Source organism: Molothrus aeneus, chromosome 7, assembly GCF_037042795.1.
Source record: "Molothrus aeneus isolate 106 chromosome 7, BPBGC_Maene_1.0, whole genome shotgun sequence".
NCBI lineage: Eukaryota > Metazoa > Chordata > Aves > Passeriformes > Icteridae > Molothrus > Molothrus aeneus.
Window position 1 is genome coordinate 4,124,931 of NC_089652.1, and position 17,606 is coordinate 4,142,536.

The 17,606-nt window shown below is 38.2% G+C and overlaps 1 protein-coding gene across 1 annotated transcript in view; it reads right to left on the bottom strand.

Moving 5' to 3' along the window:
- SPAG16 (sperm associated antigen 16) overlaps positions 1-16,787 on the bottom strand; it is a 384,053-nt gene extending 367,266 nt beyond the window's left edge. Inside the window, exons 1-5 of the mRNA XM_066554035.1 lie at positions 16,724-16,787; positions 13,443-13,489; positions 12,908-13,006; positions 8,454-8,581; positions 3,747-3,884 (exon numbers count right to left, since the gene is read on the bottom strand). Coding sequence (XP_066410132.1) covers positions 3,747-3,884; positions 8,454-8,581; positions 12,908-13,006; positions 13,443-13,489; positions 16,724-16,769 — 458 coding nt within the window. The 5' untranslated portion in view covers positions 16,770-16,787. The remainder of the gene's footprint in view (positions 1-3,746; positions 3,885-8,453; positions 8,582-12,907; positions 13,007-13,442; positions 13,490-16,723) is intronic.
- Positions 16,788-17,606: the final 819 nt, after the last annotated feature.

Here is a 17,606-nt window from a genome sequence, read left to right on the forward strand (position 1 = left end):
CAGAAACATGAGCTGAACTGGGAATTTTGTTGCTAATGTCACTAACCAAAATAATAAATATGACTTCCAGGATTACTTTATATTTTGACCATTACTTTGGCTGTAAGCTGGGTGTGCATTTGTGAGCATGCTTACAAAAAGGAAAGAAAGGTACCTGCAAATGTTTACACTTCCTACCTGATGCTGTGAACTCAACCACATAGCTCAGGCAAAAGCTTGATACAACTTTGATTCCATCTACATAAGGAATTCCTAAACATTTAAAGAGCTTTTAAATATCAAAGCTCACAGTCCCCATGACCAACACAACCTTACCTGACACAACATTTTTCTGACTGCACATGTTTAAATAAACAGGCAACAGACAGGGTCTGGCCATAGGAAAACACAAAAATATCTGGTATTCAAAAGATTTTATATCATCAGATAGGCAGAATTTAACATGGCTATGAAATTGCAATCTATTTTCAGTTCAGAAAAATGTTACCAGAATATTACGTGACCAGACACCACCTGATGAATTAGAATTAACTAGTCTCAATTTTAACAGTCAACAATTTTCAGTGTTATTTACAAATTTTTCCTGCATATTGGGAGGAAAGCCCATGCTTCCATTAGGGAAGCATTCAGCAGATAACAAAACCCCTTAGCAATCAACTGGGGCTCAAATGCAGCCCTCAAGATAAAAGAAAGGGAGCACATCTGAGGTACCCTTTAACTCGTGTCACATGGCAAACCAGTGTAAATTTAGTTTTGCTTCCTGTCACCACAGAATGGTCATTTTTAGAAATCATTTTTAAATAAAGATTAGAAGTGTATCTAAACCTTAAGGTAATAACTATACTTAGTTTTGGAGTAAAAGGATTATGCTGATATTTATTTCTTTTAATGTACGCAGAGAGATCAAGATGCCTTCAGACATTGCACAAGCTATAAAAAATACATGCTCACCATACAGAGGAAATGAAGCTAACTGTAATTTTCTCTTTAAATAATGAAACACCACAGTGAAATCTAACCAACAGCCTGCAATCTACTCAATTTGCCCCCCTGCTTGCAAGCAATCATGTAAATACTGTATTAAAATACCCAAAATACAATTACAGTTAGCTTCTAGACACTAAATGTCTTCCACCAATTGCTAACCAACATTAAAGCAGGAGGTAATTGGTTTACAGTCATTTATCCTGGGCCCCCATACTGCCTAAGTCCCAAGTAACATCTCTTTTCTGCAACATGGCCATCAAGAGTACCAAGCTCAGAAATACCAAATGTAATTAAAAGCTTTCCTCAAATACATTTCACAGCACTGTAACTCTCAATCAGTGTTTTCTGAGTAATTCAGAGAGTAAAATACAGGACTTTCCTTGCTCACAAATCCTTGGTTTCTAACCAGTCAAATCAGCATTTCTCCCATGCACTCAGGCATTCTGCTTTCTGAGTCATTCTCTCTGAAAACCTGAAAACCCACGTTGTCCTCCAGGTAATTTTGGCTCCTGCTGGTATATTTACCACAGCAAAGGCTGTGATTTAAGTTACTGAATGTATGAACAAGAAAAAATGCTGTTAGCAGTCACTACACTAAATGGATTTAGTATAGAGTATTATGACCAGGTTTATCCAAAAGGCATAAAAGAACACTGTAGCAAAAATGCTCAATTTCACCCATTTCAATTATTTCAGAAGCAGTACTGGTTAAATTCATCGATTATTCAAAACAATGTATATGAAATGAATGTCCCAAATACTGAACTTTTAACATTAGTATCAGTGAGATCTTTGAAAGCTATTTGAAATAAAAAGGCTGGAAAGTGAAGGAGTGACAGAGTACTGCTGGCACAAACCAAGTTTTACACCTGTGTCTTGGTTTGGAAATGACAATCCAGGACAACCTGCCTATACTGCATCCCAGTAACAGCTGACAGACTATGGAAATAAAGCTGTCTTTGCAAGTGGACAAAGGGGGGGTCTGGTTTCAGCAGTGTTTTCACAAAGCACATGCAGAATACCTGCAGGGTGTAACAGGAAACACCAGTGAACAGCTGTGCTCACACAGAATCTGTGTCTCACAGAACTGCCCTGAATCTCAGAGCCCTCTCTGCAACACCCAGTCAGTGATGTGACCCATTTGTTTGCCACCAGAGTGTTGCTACTATAGGTTCCAACAAACACCAGAAGGTGAAAAAACAGGACCCAGTTTCAGTTTGTGGATTGAACTTGAGTGTTGGGATTTTATCTAACAGGGAGCCTGGAGCAACCCACAATACCAGCACTCCTTTCCCTCTCCTGTTGCTCCTGGTTGCACATTATCCTGTCATCTTTAAGCCTTTTAACCAGACAGCTGCTGCAAAAACTTTTCTGGCACCCTATGGAGTAACAAGATATTCTAGTGGAAAAAAACACCAGTTCATTCAGACCGTGGTGAAATGAGTTTGAGCTTTAGATTGTTAAATAATCATGCAGCAATACAACAAACCCAGGAAAACTCTTATCATGTCATAATCCACTCAGGTTATGTTGTTACAGCACGTTCTGCTACATAGGAGGGGTGAAGACGGGGAGGAAAAGAGAAAAAAAGGTGGGAAACAAAAAGAAAACAAAGCTCTGAATTTACTACTGTCAAGGATAAGTTTCATGAGGGCCACGTTTTGTCCTTCCTTCTTTTACTCTGCATGACTGCTTCTTACTCTCCCCCACTCATATGAGACACAATCTTTGAGTATCCATCATCCAAAGAAGCTGCAGATCAAAAAAGGAAATGTTTTCTCCATGGTCTGTCTCCTCATGCATTATTATATTTAGACTACACAGATCTGACTTGATTGTTGCCACTGTTTATTAAACTACTTGACTGTAGCCAATTAATTCATTAATTTAAAATGTAATAAATCATTACAATCAGAAAATAATTTAATTACCATTATCAGCAGCAATGATTATTTAACATCTGAATAATTTTGGTTTTTTTCATAGAAAGGAACAACCTAAATGAAAATTAGCAACTTGAGCAATCCTGAGGAAAATCAAAGAGATGGAATTCAACTTTACAGTTCCATGTTTTGAAACCACACACTGGCAAATCTGAAGTGAGTGCATCATTAGGCCTCAGAGTGCATCCTCAATGAAGACACACAAGTGCAAACACACCATTCCCCAGAAAAGGCCATGTGGCATAGGGCTCATTACTACATCTCTCCATTTTATAGGCTAAGTGTTTTAATTCTCTTGACTGAAGTACTGCAGACTTGTAGAATAAACTACTACAATGTACACACCAGTATAATCAATGATGGTAATTTACACTGACACACCATTACCACTAGGCCCAGAGTGATAGATTTTTTGTAATTAAAAAAATGAAGAATAAATGTATAGTGATTTTTCCCCTATGCTGAAGGTTCGTGGTAGCTGTAATTTATAGTACTGTAAAACAAAATGCACATAACAATTTATTTTTTAGTTCTACCTATTAGGCTCTCATGATTCTCTGTAGTAATTTGTTATGATTACTGGATACTGAAAATTATTTTTGGCCTAGGAAATACAAATAAAAGAAATTAAGATTTACGTTTCCAACAGAACTCAGAAAAACTTGAACTTTAATTATAAATGTCACCTAGAAGCAAAAGTCTGTGTAGCCAGCATAACAAACAGGAACTTAACTACTTTTCACTAAGTACTTGGGTTTACTTTACCTGGCCATCTACTACCATATGGAAAAGTTGCAATCAAATCAAATAACATACTTGACAGTTTGTCTGTAGTTTTCCAGATCTTTCTTCAGGCTCAGATTCTCAGTCTCGAGCTGCTCGTTGCGAGTGTACACGTCTGGAACCAGCCCAGCCTCATCAGCTCTTAACTCACCTCTCTCTATCAGCTCATACCTGGTAGAAAACAAACAGATTTCTTTCATTTATTTTATTGCATGTTTCCATTTCCTCACTTCACTCATGTTTTCCTTCTCGTGCTACCGTTTACCTAAACTATAATCACAGCAATACTGACCACCTTAAAGCATTTAGAAATGCTTTTTGTTTCAGCAGCATGATTATTGATGAATGATATTGGTGATTACTGTCTTCAGTTTTCACATCTGCTGCTTACATCCAGGTGTAGGAGATAGTGTTCAGTATGATTTTTATTTCTATTTACTTCTTTTCATACTTTCTTATTACTTGGAAACAAAAATATGCACAGATTCAATACATTTTTCACCTGAAAAGGCAAATAATGTTCCTATTGCTCCTTCTAGTGATCTCCCACCCAGAACATTTTCCCAGCAGGGAACATGCTTGTGAGGTTATGGTGTTTATCTGATTTAAGTTGGTTACAACTCCATGCAGCCTCTGGTGAGCTGATGTCATGGCTGAGGTCTCACTCTTCTGTCTGTACTGCATTCTTAGCTTTTACTGACATATCACCAAAAGATGGATAGTCCTAAAATAGGATCCTGAATGAGCAGATGTTATTGCTGGAGCTGGAGAAATTCCTGGGGTGCTACCCAGCATCCCAGGCTGCTTCAGGTACTCTTACTTCATAATGATCATGATCCTTAAGAATTCACAGCAGTGAATTCACTACCCCACCACACTGCTAAATTCTACTGCTTTTCATTCTAAAATGTGTGTTGTTCATAACAGTCAGGACACATAACACAGTACTTCACATTAAACAATTCTTTTTTTCTTTTCTTCTAAATAGCTTAAATAAAAGGCAGAAACAAATATTCTTGTTCAAATAGCATTTGTACATACAGTCCTTTTTATCTCACATGCTCAAATACATGTAAGATAAATACATTGTTGTTTTGGGGTTTTTTCTTGAGGACTCTAGCTGCAGATAATAAGGATGAATGATTCTGAGCCATCTTCAACATGGAACCAAGAGCTCACCTAGGGAAATGTCTTCATTCCTTCCTGTTTATTTTCCCTCTCCTTATTTAATTATATTTACCAATATTTACCTATGTTACCAGCCCCTGAGAACACTTGATTCCATGATGTAGAAGGCTGAAGGTTGCTTTAGTTCAATATTTGCACAGACTGACTTGGATTGAAGAATTAAGAGTACCTGAAGCAGCCTGGGATGCTGGGTAGCACCCCAGGAATTTCTCCAGCTCCAGCAATAACATCTGCTCATTCAGGATCCTACTTTAGGACTATCCATCTTTTGGTGATATGTCAGTAAAACTTAAGAATGCAGTACAGACAGAAGAGTGAGACCTCAGCCATGACATCAGCTCACCAGAGGCTGCATGGAGCTGTAACCAACTTAAATCAGATAAACACCATAACCTCACAAGCATGTTCCCTGCTGGGAAGATGTTCTGGGTGGGAGATCACTAGAAGGAGCAATAGGAACATTATTTGCCTTTTCAGGTGAAAAATGTATTGAATATGTGCTTTTTTTTTGTTTCCAAGTAATAAGGAAGTATGAAAAGAACAGAAATAAAAATCATACTGAACACTATCTCCTACACCTGGATGTAAGCAGCAGATGTGAAAACTGAAGACAGTAATCACCAATATCATTCATCAATAATCATGCTGCTGAAACAAAAAGCATTTCTAAAAAAAGGCAACCTTTACTTAACATGCTCCAAAAAAATTGAGGTGAATGTTCGTATCTCTGTCCAAATGACTTCCTACAGTGAGCTACATTTTTGCATTCTGAGGATGCTTCTTGGAATGCTCATCCCTCTGAATTAAGCTGTCACATTCACCACCAGTTTTTGAAAAATTCATCTGAATATGTCCACAGTAAAATTCATTCTATCATCACTTTATTTTCTTAAGTAAATTACTGTAGGAACAGGCTTTAACATTAAGAAAGAAGCTTGAGGGTTTTTTTTCTTTCCTTCAAACAGTGACTGATGCACAGGTACAATTCCTATCAGAAATACTGCAAATAAGAGCAGCCTCATGGCAGAAATTCACAACTCTACCTTCACTTGCTGGAAGTATTTCTCCACTGAATGCCCCAACTACACTTGATGCAAACTACCAAGCACAAAGACTCATCAAACATGGATAATTGATGCACCTCAACTCCAGCAGAGGTAAAAATTCTGACAGACAATTTACATGAAAAACAATTAATACCAATAAATTCACTCCACCCTTGTGCAAGAACAGGACTGAAAGTGAATGTTTTTGTGCAGGTAGCAGAAATGGAAAACCACCCACCAAATAGCACTGAGAAATCTCATTATCTTTCATCAGCCTGGTCCTGTAAATCTCACAGACCTCCTCCATACTGAGCTGCCTGCCAAACAGCTGCTCTTCTCACTTCTTTCACTGCACATGGAAATTAAATTAGTTCCATGCACACACAGGTATTTTACTAAGCTTTTCAGAACTGCTGAGTTATAATTCTTAAATCGCTATTAAAAATTAACCAAGAATCTGGAAACCTGAGCAACAGATGGTTAACTGTGATTTTGTCATCAAAGCTCAGTGGAGACTGACTGAAAATAATACATTATTACTGTATACTTTACATCATAATTCCTAGAAACTGGATTTGAAAGGAATCAAGCTGCACAGAGGCTCTGCAATAAACCGATAGCTCAGGATGACCTGGGCTCTCAGGATTAGGAGAGACTGGCAGATGCAGGAATTCACAGCTGATCAGCCTCTGCACTTCATACTTAAAAGCTGTCAATCCAGTATCTTCAATAAACAACACAAGTCCTATCAAGTCTTGTATAACAAATGAATGGAAAATTTAATGGAAAATTCAATATTCAAAAAATAATTGAACTATAAAGTTCCTTAAAGTACAATGGGAATAAAAAGTTTGCATGCAAAATAGCCTATATAATTTAAAAAGAAAAATCACTACAACTGTTATAAAATAATTCATTACTTCATTGAAAAATAAGAGTGTTGGCATAAAATAAACCATAATCAAATCATGGCATTTTATATGGCTGGGTAGAGTAATGCTGTTTTCCCAGCCTCCAAAATAAACACAGACAATTTGGTCCAATTTAAGTGACCTTTAGATCTCAGAGAGACAATAATTTCAAAGGCAGCCTTTTGATAAATTTTCTCTACGTTAATTAATTTCTCATTTTCAATTCCATTAGTACTTGATCACCACAGCATGAGAGCAAGAGTGTCGTCCCAATACATAATGAGAAACCCGAGTACACTAATCTGCTCTCACTTTCATTAATATTGTAAATTATCCATTTCAAACCAACATGAAACATTTTGAAATAAGGTATTAATGCAGCAAGTCTCTATACAGTAAGATTAGATACTGACATGCTGAGCTCATTTGTAAAGCTACTGATATTAAAAGTATTACTTATAGAGAAAAAATATATGTACAGCTAAGAATTTACAAGATAGTGCAGGATTTAACAGGCCCTTTCTGTTGAAAAGCTATTTGAATTTTGCCATTGATATAAATTCAGACTCTAAGTGCTTCAAAGAAAGCCGTAAGCTTCATAAAAGGGTCACTATTTATATCTGCCTAGTATTAATTATCTTTTAGCATAAAAACTATTAGACTTCAAACTTGATATCAGTACTCATATCAGTTCTTTTGTTGAGAAAGAAAACAGGAGTGTCACGTTCCTTCTCCAAGGAATCATTTAAGTCCATCCTTATGCTATCAAAAAGCAGATCATTATTAATTCCAAAGGCAAGGTCTGATTGATGAGTAAGACCAGAGCCTTGCAAATTCCAGAGCACAGATTCCACACCTGAGAATATTTCTAAGAAAATGTAAAAGCTTCAATGCTTTTGTATGAAAAAAATAAGATGTTTCGAACTTTTTTCTAGTTTTCAAATTACACAATTTCAAGAGACTTTACTAAAAAATAACCCTCTGAACTTCTCATGTTTGAAACTGAGAACAAGGTTAATCAAAGAGAGGTGTTTCCAGAGGTGTTTCCAGAACATAACCTGCTGGCTCAAAGCAAGTCTGTAACTTCATGTAATCTTTTGCTCCAAAGTAATTCAGCTCTCTTTCAAAACTCTGCAGCATTCCTAACATGTAATTTTTAATCAACAGTAAAAAAAGTATACATCCTGTAGGATGTATGAAGGGAGTGGTGTATTTAAACAAAGTTGCACCTTTAAACTTGTGCATGAAGTATGGACAAAATCCCTGCAATCTACAAAAGCTTGGAACAAGAGAATAGCAACAGCTCGAGCTTATTATTCTACTGATCAGGTATAAAATAAACCTGAAAAAATAAAAAACATTCATATTTGTTAATTGCTGTACCAAAAATTACCAATTAATAAATATTATGATTATTCTACTTAAACCAGGGTTCTTCATTCTCACCAGGAATACATTTATTTGTTAAAACACTACAAATTTAAGAATGACTTGTACTCAGGAAATTTTTCTGAAAAAATGTCTTGAAATACCAAAAATATTTGAATCCTGACCATCTAATTCCCAAAGCAACATGGACATTTAAAGTATTTTACCATTCAGTCTGGAAGCAGTCAAGGGTTCTAGACATTCCCAATCTGACCAGGAAATTGCAGAAGAAGTCATCCATTGCTTGAGGTAAGTCTGATATCAATTTCTCAGAATTCAGAACCGACAGAAATTCCTGAAATTAAATTTTGATAACTGTTAAACTTAAAAGAGAAGTGTCCTGATCATACTTTCTATTTCTGAAGTCATCTAAAGTCACAGATTTACTGGAGTACAACTGAATGCTCTCCTTGTCTTTACAGATCAGAACTGTAATTAGTGATCCTTCTAATGGCAAGGGTTGGGAAAGGTTATGAAGAAATAACTCAAACCCCCTTATTTAAGCAGGTGTTCCAAACCTGACATCATCTGGCAGAGCCTTTAAAGTATTAAATCTGATGGATGATCTTTTGTCACTGACCAGAATAAAAGTCAGTCCTTATCTAATGAAGAATGTAGCTGTCCAAGGTGCCACAGAATGGCTTGTATGCTTTTTATAATGGTGCATGCAATGGAGGGACAGACAGAACTTCATTTCCATCCCCTGATCCCTTAGGAATAACCACAAAGATATGGGGATTTTCCTCTCAGCATGCACTGCAGGCAGCTGCCAGACAGCACTGCTACAAGTGTTAGCAGAAGGTGCACCAGGGTTTCATGTGCAGCTCCCCCAGTGCCAGACAGACAGACAGACAGCTCTGCAGACAGGGTCAGCTCGTGGGGCAAGCACATTGCCAAAAGCAGAACCAACACAGAGCAGAGCAGTCCTGCTACAGAGAAAAATTTAAAAACCACCTTTCACAGCTTTCTGATGTGATGCAAATCTCTTCCCTTCAGCCAGCCCCACTCAGCACACAGCCTAGGAGAATTCAACATGCAAGGAGGTATGGAAAAAAAGGAAAATGTGACCCATTTGAGACTACTCCCCCACAAAAAGCATTTAAAGACAATGAGAGGAGAGAGACTGCCACAACTCAGCAGCCAAAGAGATGGCCTTATTTCACTCAGATATCAAATGGATTGCAGTGACTTAACATACCTAAATATGAGGGTCTTGGCTTTATACCTAAATATGAGGGTCTTGGCTTTTGGGAACTCCACAGAGCCAAAATGGAGCTGCTCCACAATGCATGACAAGCTAGTGCACTGCACATGCATCTTGGTGAGTGATTATAAAAAATACCACAAAACTGAGAAAAACCCACTGAGAGATTTATCAAGAGATGCTAAAGGCCATGACTGCAAATCATTTCCTCCACCATTTATAAAAGAATCTGTGAGGCCAGGGATTTCTGATAACTCCATTCATTTATGGCTTATTCATGCCCTTAGTGGCAGCCCTGTCACCACGAGTGCATAAATTACCTGGAGATAAAGGCATTTCTCTTGATAAAATAAAAACACTGGGAAAATCTCTTGGCCATTTTGTATAACACAGAAAATGTTGTCTTAAATCTAACCAACCTACCTAACATAACCAGAAGAGATTGTACATGTCTGATGTAGGCCATGTAACACTGCCTCGTGACTAGTACAATATGCCAAGTGCAATGTAATATTTAGCATATTTCCATTACTAGAGCTCCAGTACATCAGGCAGGTCTATTTTCTAATTGTGCTAATACAAGAACCAAAGAGTACATGGGCAGACATGCAGCTGCATCCCTTGGCTTGCTTCTTTCTTTACTCCAAGTGAAGCAAATGTGTAATATTGTTGCTTGCAGCTTTCCAAACACATCTATAAAGCCAGGCTTTGGAAGAAGTGACACAGCTTGATTCCCTTAATAAATGGAAATTTGATAGGAATTCATTTCATCCATGCAGAAGAGAGTTTATTAGTGAGATCCCAGCACTGACCACCATTTCAGGAAGCAAAGCTCAAGCAGGGAACAATACAGGGAGAAATTAATTCAGTCTAACAGGCACAGAATCACAGCAGGAGCTCAGGAAACAAGAACTGAATCCCAGCTCCTTCCCAGACTTTGGGAGTGATATTAGGCCAACCACTTGCTTCAGTTTCATGGTAATCTGTTGGCTGACTACCAGCAGGAGAGCACAATGTAAAGATTGTAAATATGACCAGTAAAACAAAATAATTTCTAAGAGCTTAACTTTAGGAACTTTCACAGCACTTCTAAGAATTTCTGTCCACTGAAGAAATATGAACACCAAATAAATTTATAAATTCTCTGGAAAACAAGGTAAGATGTTCTCAAAAACTTACTGAATGTAAGAAGAATACGATAAGGGAATTCAAAGATTTTAGCACGTTCAAACAAACTGAAAATCAAGCATACATAAATTGCGACATTAATGAATGCCACTGTTACTTCACATTATCATTGTAGGTATTAGGACAAAAAACTTGGAAGGGAAGTCCAACAACTGTAACTACTGAAGCAAGTTTTTCAGCCAGCTTTCATTTCTGTGTGGCTTTCCAGAAGTTTGGCATCCTTTTCCAACAGTCCCTATCAGCTAGATATTTTCTTTTATATGCAGAATATTTTTTGCTTGTGTTGAAAAATAATTTAAATTACTTTAAAATGTCTCAAAAAAAAAAAAAGAAAAATAAAAAAGAAGCAGAGATGTGCTTAAGGACAAATAATGTTACTCAACTCAGAAACTCTGGATACTTTTAGTAGCTGCAATTGGAAAATATTAAAATTTTAATATTTTTGGATAATCACTCATCTGTGCACCTAGCACTACACAGAATTACATATACAACTAAAAAGCAAGTTAAGCAGTAAATACACACAATCACTTAGACCTATCATCCAGGTTATGGTTATTACACAATTTATTTTAGCCAAGATTACAAGTTATTAAAAAAAATAGGCCAATTGCTTATCATGTGAAGAAAACAGCCTTCTACTTTGCTTCCTAGCTCAGAGTTTGGATGTTGAATCAATATTAATTCACAGGAAACAGTGCTTCTAACTTAGGTCACCAGAAGCACTTGGCTTTTCCAGGGAATTAATATCAAACCATCGAGTCAGTGAGCCTCACAAAATGTACAGTAAATCATTATGAAAGCTGTCAGGGAACTAGCAAGTGTATTAGAACATTTCTCTACTCATGTCTTTCTGTCCAAAGGCTGAAAACATTACTTCAGTTTCAAAATGATAGAAAAAATGAAGCCTCCAAATAAAAAAACAAGCAGGAAGAAGGCAGACAGCTCTTAGCATAAGCTTAAAATCAAAGAGAATTTAAGTTTCAGCACAAATTATCTGCTGGTTTTAAGGAAAAGTAAGAGTTTCTTCAGTTTGATTAACAGGGATAGACATTAGCATACTGTTCCTACTACTTCAAGTTCAACAAATCAATGAAGAGGTAAAAGATTATTTAAATACAGCACTGTCAAAAGATCAAGAGGTTAAAAATGTTCTCTCTTTTTTCACTTCCTATGTTAACATAACTCACACAGTAAAACAATCATAACCTCAGCTATTCCTAAGGAACATGAAGAATTTCCAATACTTCCTTAGCATTAAGCATTTGCCATTGCAAACACTTCTTCAATCCTTGCCTTCATTTTCAGGCAAATTCAGTTTTAATACACATGAAACTGTTATTGTCAGGTTGCACTCAGAGTTTTATCTAAAGTACAAAACTGATCTGTTGATAAGCACAAGTGCTAAAGAAAACACACATTTTCCCTCCATTCTGAGTTTAGGTATCATTCACTTAATTTCATCTTCTCACTATTAATCATTTACTTTTGCAAAACAAAGACTCTGACTGTACCCTTCTGATGAGGCTACAAGATAGTGGTGATGTTGGAAACACAGCAGGGAAAACCACTTTTCCATTAGATTGTTAAAAACAAGTAAATTCAGGTAGATCTTGTTTGGAAAAATACAATACAACAATCCTATTGTGTAACTCTGAACTATTACACAACTGCTTTGAAATCAAACTATAAATGTAAGGAATGTCAAAACTAATGGTGTGGAATAATGGATAATTTCATTAATATTTTGATTCAACATAATGTAACAGCCCATTCTTTATTTTTAACATATGAACAATCTCTTTTAGCAAGTATTAAAGTATAACCTTTTGTTTCTTCCCTCTGCCAGGGATCACACTCTCATTTAATCTGCGCAGATAAACAACAAACTTTAAAATACTGATGCATTACAATAATATTAATACATTTTAAATAGCTAAAGATTTGGCTACACGTACTTGAAATGTCAGGTTGTTTACAGAACACAAAATGAACACAAATTAAAGATGAAACCCAGGAAATATAAATTGTCTTTTCCACCATAGCATATGTTTACTCCTGTAAACCTGTAAGAAAATAAGAGACAATCTTTCCCACACAAATATTTCATGATTAGTAGAAACTAGCTGTGTGCAAATTTCATGATTACTATAAACTATCTGTGTATAAATTTCAAGCCACTAATGTTAACTGAATTAGAGACTCTTAGATTGTTTAGGAAGCTCTTACCATAAGTTTGGCATCTTCAGCCTGCTCTTCAATAGTCTGCAAAGCTTTGGACAGATCCTCATCATCTTCAGGAAGACTGAAGTCATCATCTGCTGAAACCTAAATGAAATTAGGTAGAGTTTGGTATCAACACATTTTATACACCTTTCTTTCACAATAAAACTGTTCCCACTCCCATTACAACTGCTGAAAATAATCCCCTCCTTGTTAAAATACCATTCTGCCATATGGAAACAGAAATCCTATTACTGAAATATTTTTTATAAATAAACAGAAATATCTAAAGAGATGTTTTATCTAAATAGAAATTCTTACACCTTTAAAAAAGAATTTATTGTTCAAATAAAGGTAATACACAACAATAGAACTAACACTGAATCTTCTCTTGAAAAATAGATATGCTTTCTTTCATCACTTTATAAAAGGAGATTTGTGTAATTTCTCCCAGGATGTCTATATGACTGATGAAATAAAAAGAACAAAATATGAACACTCTACCAGAATATATCAGAAGATTATCAATTTAGTAAGTTACCTCTTCATACTGATAATCATCTTTGGAGTCATCTGTTATGGTAATCTCTGCAGGTATAGTTAAGTCTAGAACAGCTGGTGCATGTGAGGAGTTCCAACTTAAATTAAAAAAAAAATCATAAAATAACCATCTATAAATCTGCTATCACCATCCCCTTCCTTTTCTTCTCAACACAAGACTTCCCACTTCCAAGGTTTCCCTCAGCCCCAAGGTGAGCAAGCCCAGTTCTGGGCACAGAGAGAGAATTTAGATTTAAGTTTTTACAGCAGGTTTGAACACCATTAAACATTGACTCATCAGGTCTCAGAAGCCAAGCACTATTCCAATATAAAACAGCAACTCAATTGTGCTCTCAGCCAAACATCAGTTTGGAGAGGGGACTTTTTGCACAGGAATTTCCACAGCCTTCTAAGCAGAAATAGCTTCATGCTCTCAGAAAATACCATTTTTTAGCAAATTCAGATGTGTGAGTTCAAACAGCAACACCTGAGGTCAAACCCTGAACACCACAGGGCCACTTAAAAGAGCTGATGCAAATGCCTTAATAATTACAAGACTGTTACAATAAAAAGATGAGGAACTTCCAAAACTCAAAAATTCATTTGGAAATTATCTACAGGTCCTTGAAAGGCTTTAGAATCAAACTTTTGATTAAACATAACTACAAATAGTCTAAAATAAAAGCCAAATAAACATCTTTTCATCCACTAGCCTCACAGCCCATGAAAGAATAATGAAATGTTTTTAGCAGATGCTGCTGAGAGCTTCCCTAGGAAATCAGTTAGCCTACAAGTGACCCATGTAAATAAACCAGGAATTAACTTCCAAAGAAAAGAAAAGCTGGCAATTCAGTACTTCAAACACAGAAAACAAGGAAAAAAACCCCATGATTTTCCAGCTTTGCACTGTGTTGCTCAAATCTGATTTATTCTCCTTAAAACAGGCCTTTTGCCAATTTTCACAGTATATGTAAAAGCACAAGACAAAGGTAAAAGTATCATCTGCATTCAAGAATAGCATCACAGCACCAGGAAAACTCAGATAAATTGTATCCATATGGAAGGCTAACAGCTGAACACCATAACCCCCTGATAAGTAATAAACTTTCAAAAACTGGGGATTTTTTTCTTCAATTTTCTATTGACCTGACTGTCCTTGTGATCCACTGTGATCTAAAGTAATGTGTCATTGCAAACAATTTGCCCAGACTAAAATATTACTTGAAAATCCTGGTGTTTTCCTCCTTTTTTTTTTTTCCTTACAAAAAATCAGAGCTAGGTGCACTATCAAACAGAGAAATTAATTTTAAAAATGACTGTATTTCTCCACAGTGTTAAATCTGCTGAGGCAGTGCTTTTTTAAGCACACCACACTGAAAACAGCTGTGCAGATTCAGTAAGGTAGAAATTGAGGCACGAGCTGCAAAAGGACACTCTTCCACTTTTTAGAATTGGCTTTATATTGGCTTACAACTTAATTCTAGCAAGGAAAAACTAAGGTATGGTAGGGTCTAAGGTATGATTGTTTAGCCTCTAAAAGCATTAGAGCTTCTTGATTCCAGCTCACACACAGCTAGAAAAGAGAACAGGTGCAGCACATCTGGCCTAGTGACAAAAGCAGAATTTGGGTCATGTGATCAGAAAATTATACATTTAAAAGCCATAAGCTTCCAAAATAACTTCCTAAAATTTGGAAAGAATTGGGTGGGGTTTTTTGCTCTAAAAGCCACAGCCAAGTTATGTCTAGGTTATGTATGACAATCCTCATACTCAGTACAAACCACGAATCATGAATATCCCAGCAGTTATTCCGCAGTAGGAAATTAAAGGAGCACCTTTTCCAGCAGCACATTGGGACTGGGAGTCTTAGTAACAAACCTTGCCCTCCCTCCATAAGTATTTTGCATTTAGTGCTCAATAGGTAACACGGGAGAGGTGACAAGAGCTTTTCATGCTGGTGAGAGGAGTAGCAGATTTGTCTTTACAAACAAGCCGTGGGTCTGCTGGTAGATAAAAATAGCACTGGGAGATAAAAGAAACAATGGGAAGGATTCCACTGATTGATGAATGGAAAAAGATATCTGCTTTTGCAAATAAACTTTAGGTTTGCTGATAAATGCAATTAGACATTGAAAGATGAAAGAAACTATGGGGAAGAAAAACCCCTAAATTCTGTAAGAATTAAAAATTAAAAGAGAGGGTTATACATTAGAGAGAAATCTTTGAGAAATCTTCAGTATCAGGAGTATCAGGGAGTCTGTACCTCTCAAGTACCTCAGCCAATGGAGAAAGAGAGAAGGGAAACACAGCTGAGAAATTAAGATAAAACTGAGGCTGCATCCTCCAAAAATTGGAGACATCCCAGGGGAATGCCCCATGGCCTCTCCCTTTATTCGAATAAAGCCAGAAAGGACTCCTCTGTCTCCTTTTTAAGACATAAACCTCTGGTGTTTGTAGATTAATTTTCCTAACACCAAGATTGTAACTCCTGCTCAGGCTGCCCCACCAGCACTGGAGGATTCAATTCCCCCACTTTTCCAAGGGGCATTCAGGAACCCCAACCTTCAGCCAGGAAAGCAAACACCACCTTACAGTGAGAGCAAGCCCCCACTGCCTCTGCAGGGCCAAAACCCCACGTATTCATAGAATTGCTTAGGTTGAAAAAGACCTCTGAGACCAAACTGTTAACACAGCACCACGCTCACCGCTAAACCACGTCCCCAAGTGCTATATCCACACACGGCTGTTTAACCCTTCCAGGGATGCTGTGGCCACCGCTTCCCCGGCCATCCGTGAAAGAAGAAATTTTTTCCTGGTACCTAAACACTCTCTGGCATGGACTGAGGCCGCTTCTCCCCTTGTCCCATCCCTGTTCCCGGGAGCACAGCCGGACCCCCGGCTGTCCCCTCCTGTCAGGGAACTGTGCAGAGCCACAAGGGCCCCCATGGCTCCTTTCCCAGCTCCCTCAGCCGCTCCCGGTGCTCCAGCCCCTTCCCCAGCTCCAACGCCCTTCTCTGGACAGGCTTCAGCCGCTTTTCAGCCTGCAGGAACAACAACCCACAAAAATAACCAACAATCCGGGGAAATTTTTAACTTTTCCCCCATACTCTCAAACGCTGCCCTCGCCCCACCCAATCCCCCCCTCCCCAGCAGGTGCGGGGCCGGCCCGGCTGAGGCGGGAGGAGCGCTAAGGAGACGGAGCCCTGAGGCGGGGAACCGGCACCCGCAGCGGAGCAGGAGGATGAGGATGGAGGGGCCAAGGCTGGGGAGGAAGAAGGATACTCTGCAGGCTGTAGGCCGCCTCGGAGACCTTCGCCTCCTCCGCCATGGCTGCGGCGTTGCCGGGAGCGACCTCTCGCGAGGAGAGGCGCCCGCGCCGCGGCGGGAAGAGACCCGGGTTTAATTGAATTTAAATGAATTTCGTTTAATTTAATTCACTTTAATGTAATTCAGCGCTTGTAACTCCAGGCGAAGCTCCTCGCCCGTGTGGGAGCGGCGCTGAGAGGAGCGGGGTGTGAGGGAGACGAGTCTCCCGAGGCTTCCCCTCAGGGCGGCCCCTACAGCAGACAGGCACCGACTTTGCTCAAGTAGAAGGAAAAACGACAGAAAATGACGGGGGGAAACCGCTTCAAACTCCTAAGAGAGGACTATTTTCTTCTGCAGATGGAACATTTTTATAGCTGGAAGCTCAGCTAAGTCCTGTGGGACCGACTGCTTAAGTCCCTTCAGGACCCAATCAGGGCGTCCCCTCAGGGCGGCCCCTCCGGCAAACACACACCGTCCTTCCTCACGTGGAAGGAAAAAAACAGCAGAAAGTGACGAGGGAAACCGCTTCAAACTCCTAAATGAGGACTAATTTCTTCTGCAGATGGAACATTTTTATAGCTGGAGGCTGAGCTAAGTCCTGTGGGACCGATTGCTTAAGTCCCTTCAGAACCCAAACTCTCCTGTGATTCTAGATTCACGATTAAAAGCAGGTGTTTTCCCAGGAAAAAGTTTGGGATAGCAGCATATATTTGTGGAGAACACATGTCACGGCTCCTAGGAGTTTGAAATAAAGTTGCAGGATTCAACAGAAAAATTTCTGTTGCTTTTTCTTTTTTTAATGTAAGCTTAGAGGTACCAGTCCTAAGTTTCCATTGAGTTAAGGGGCTTTACATGCAAC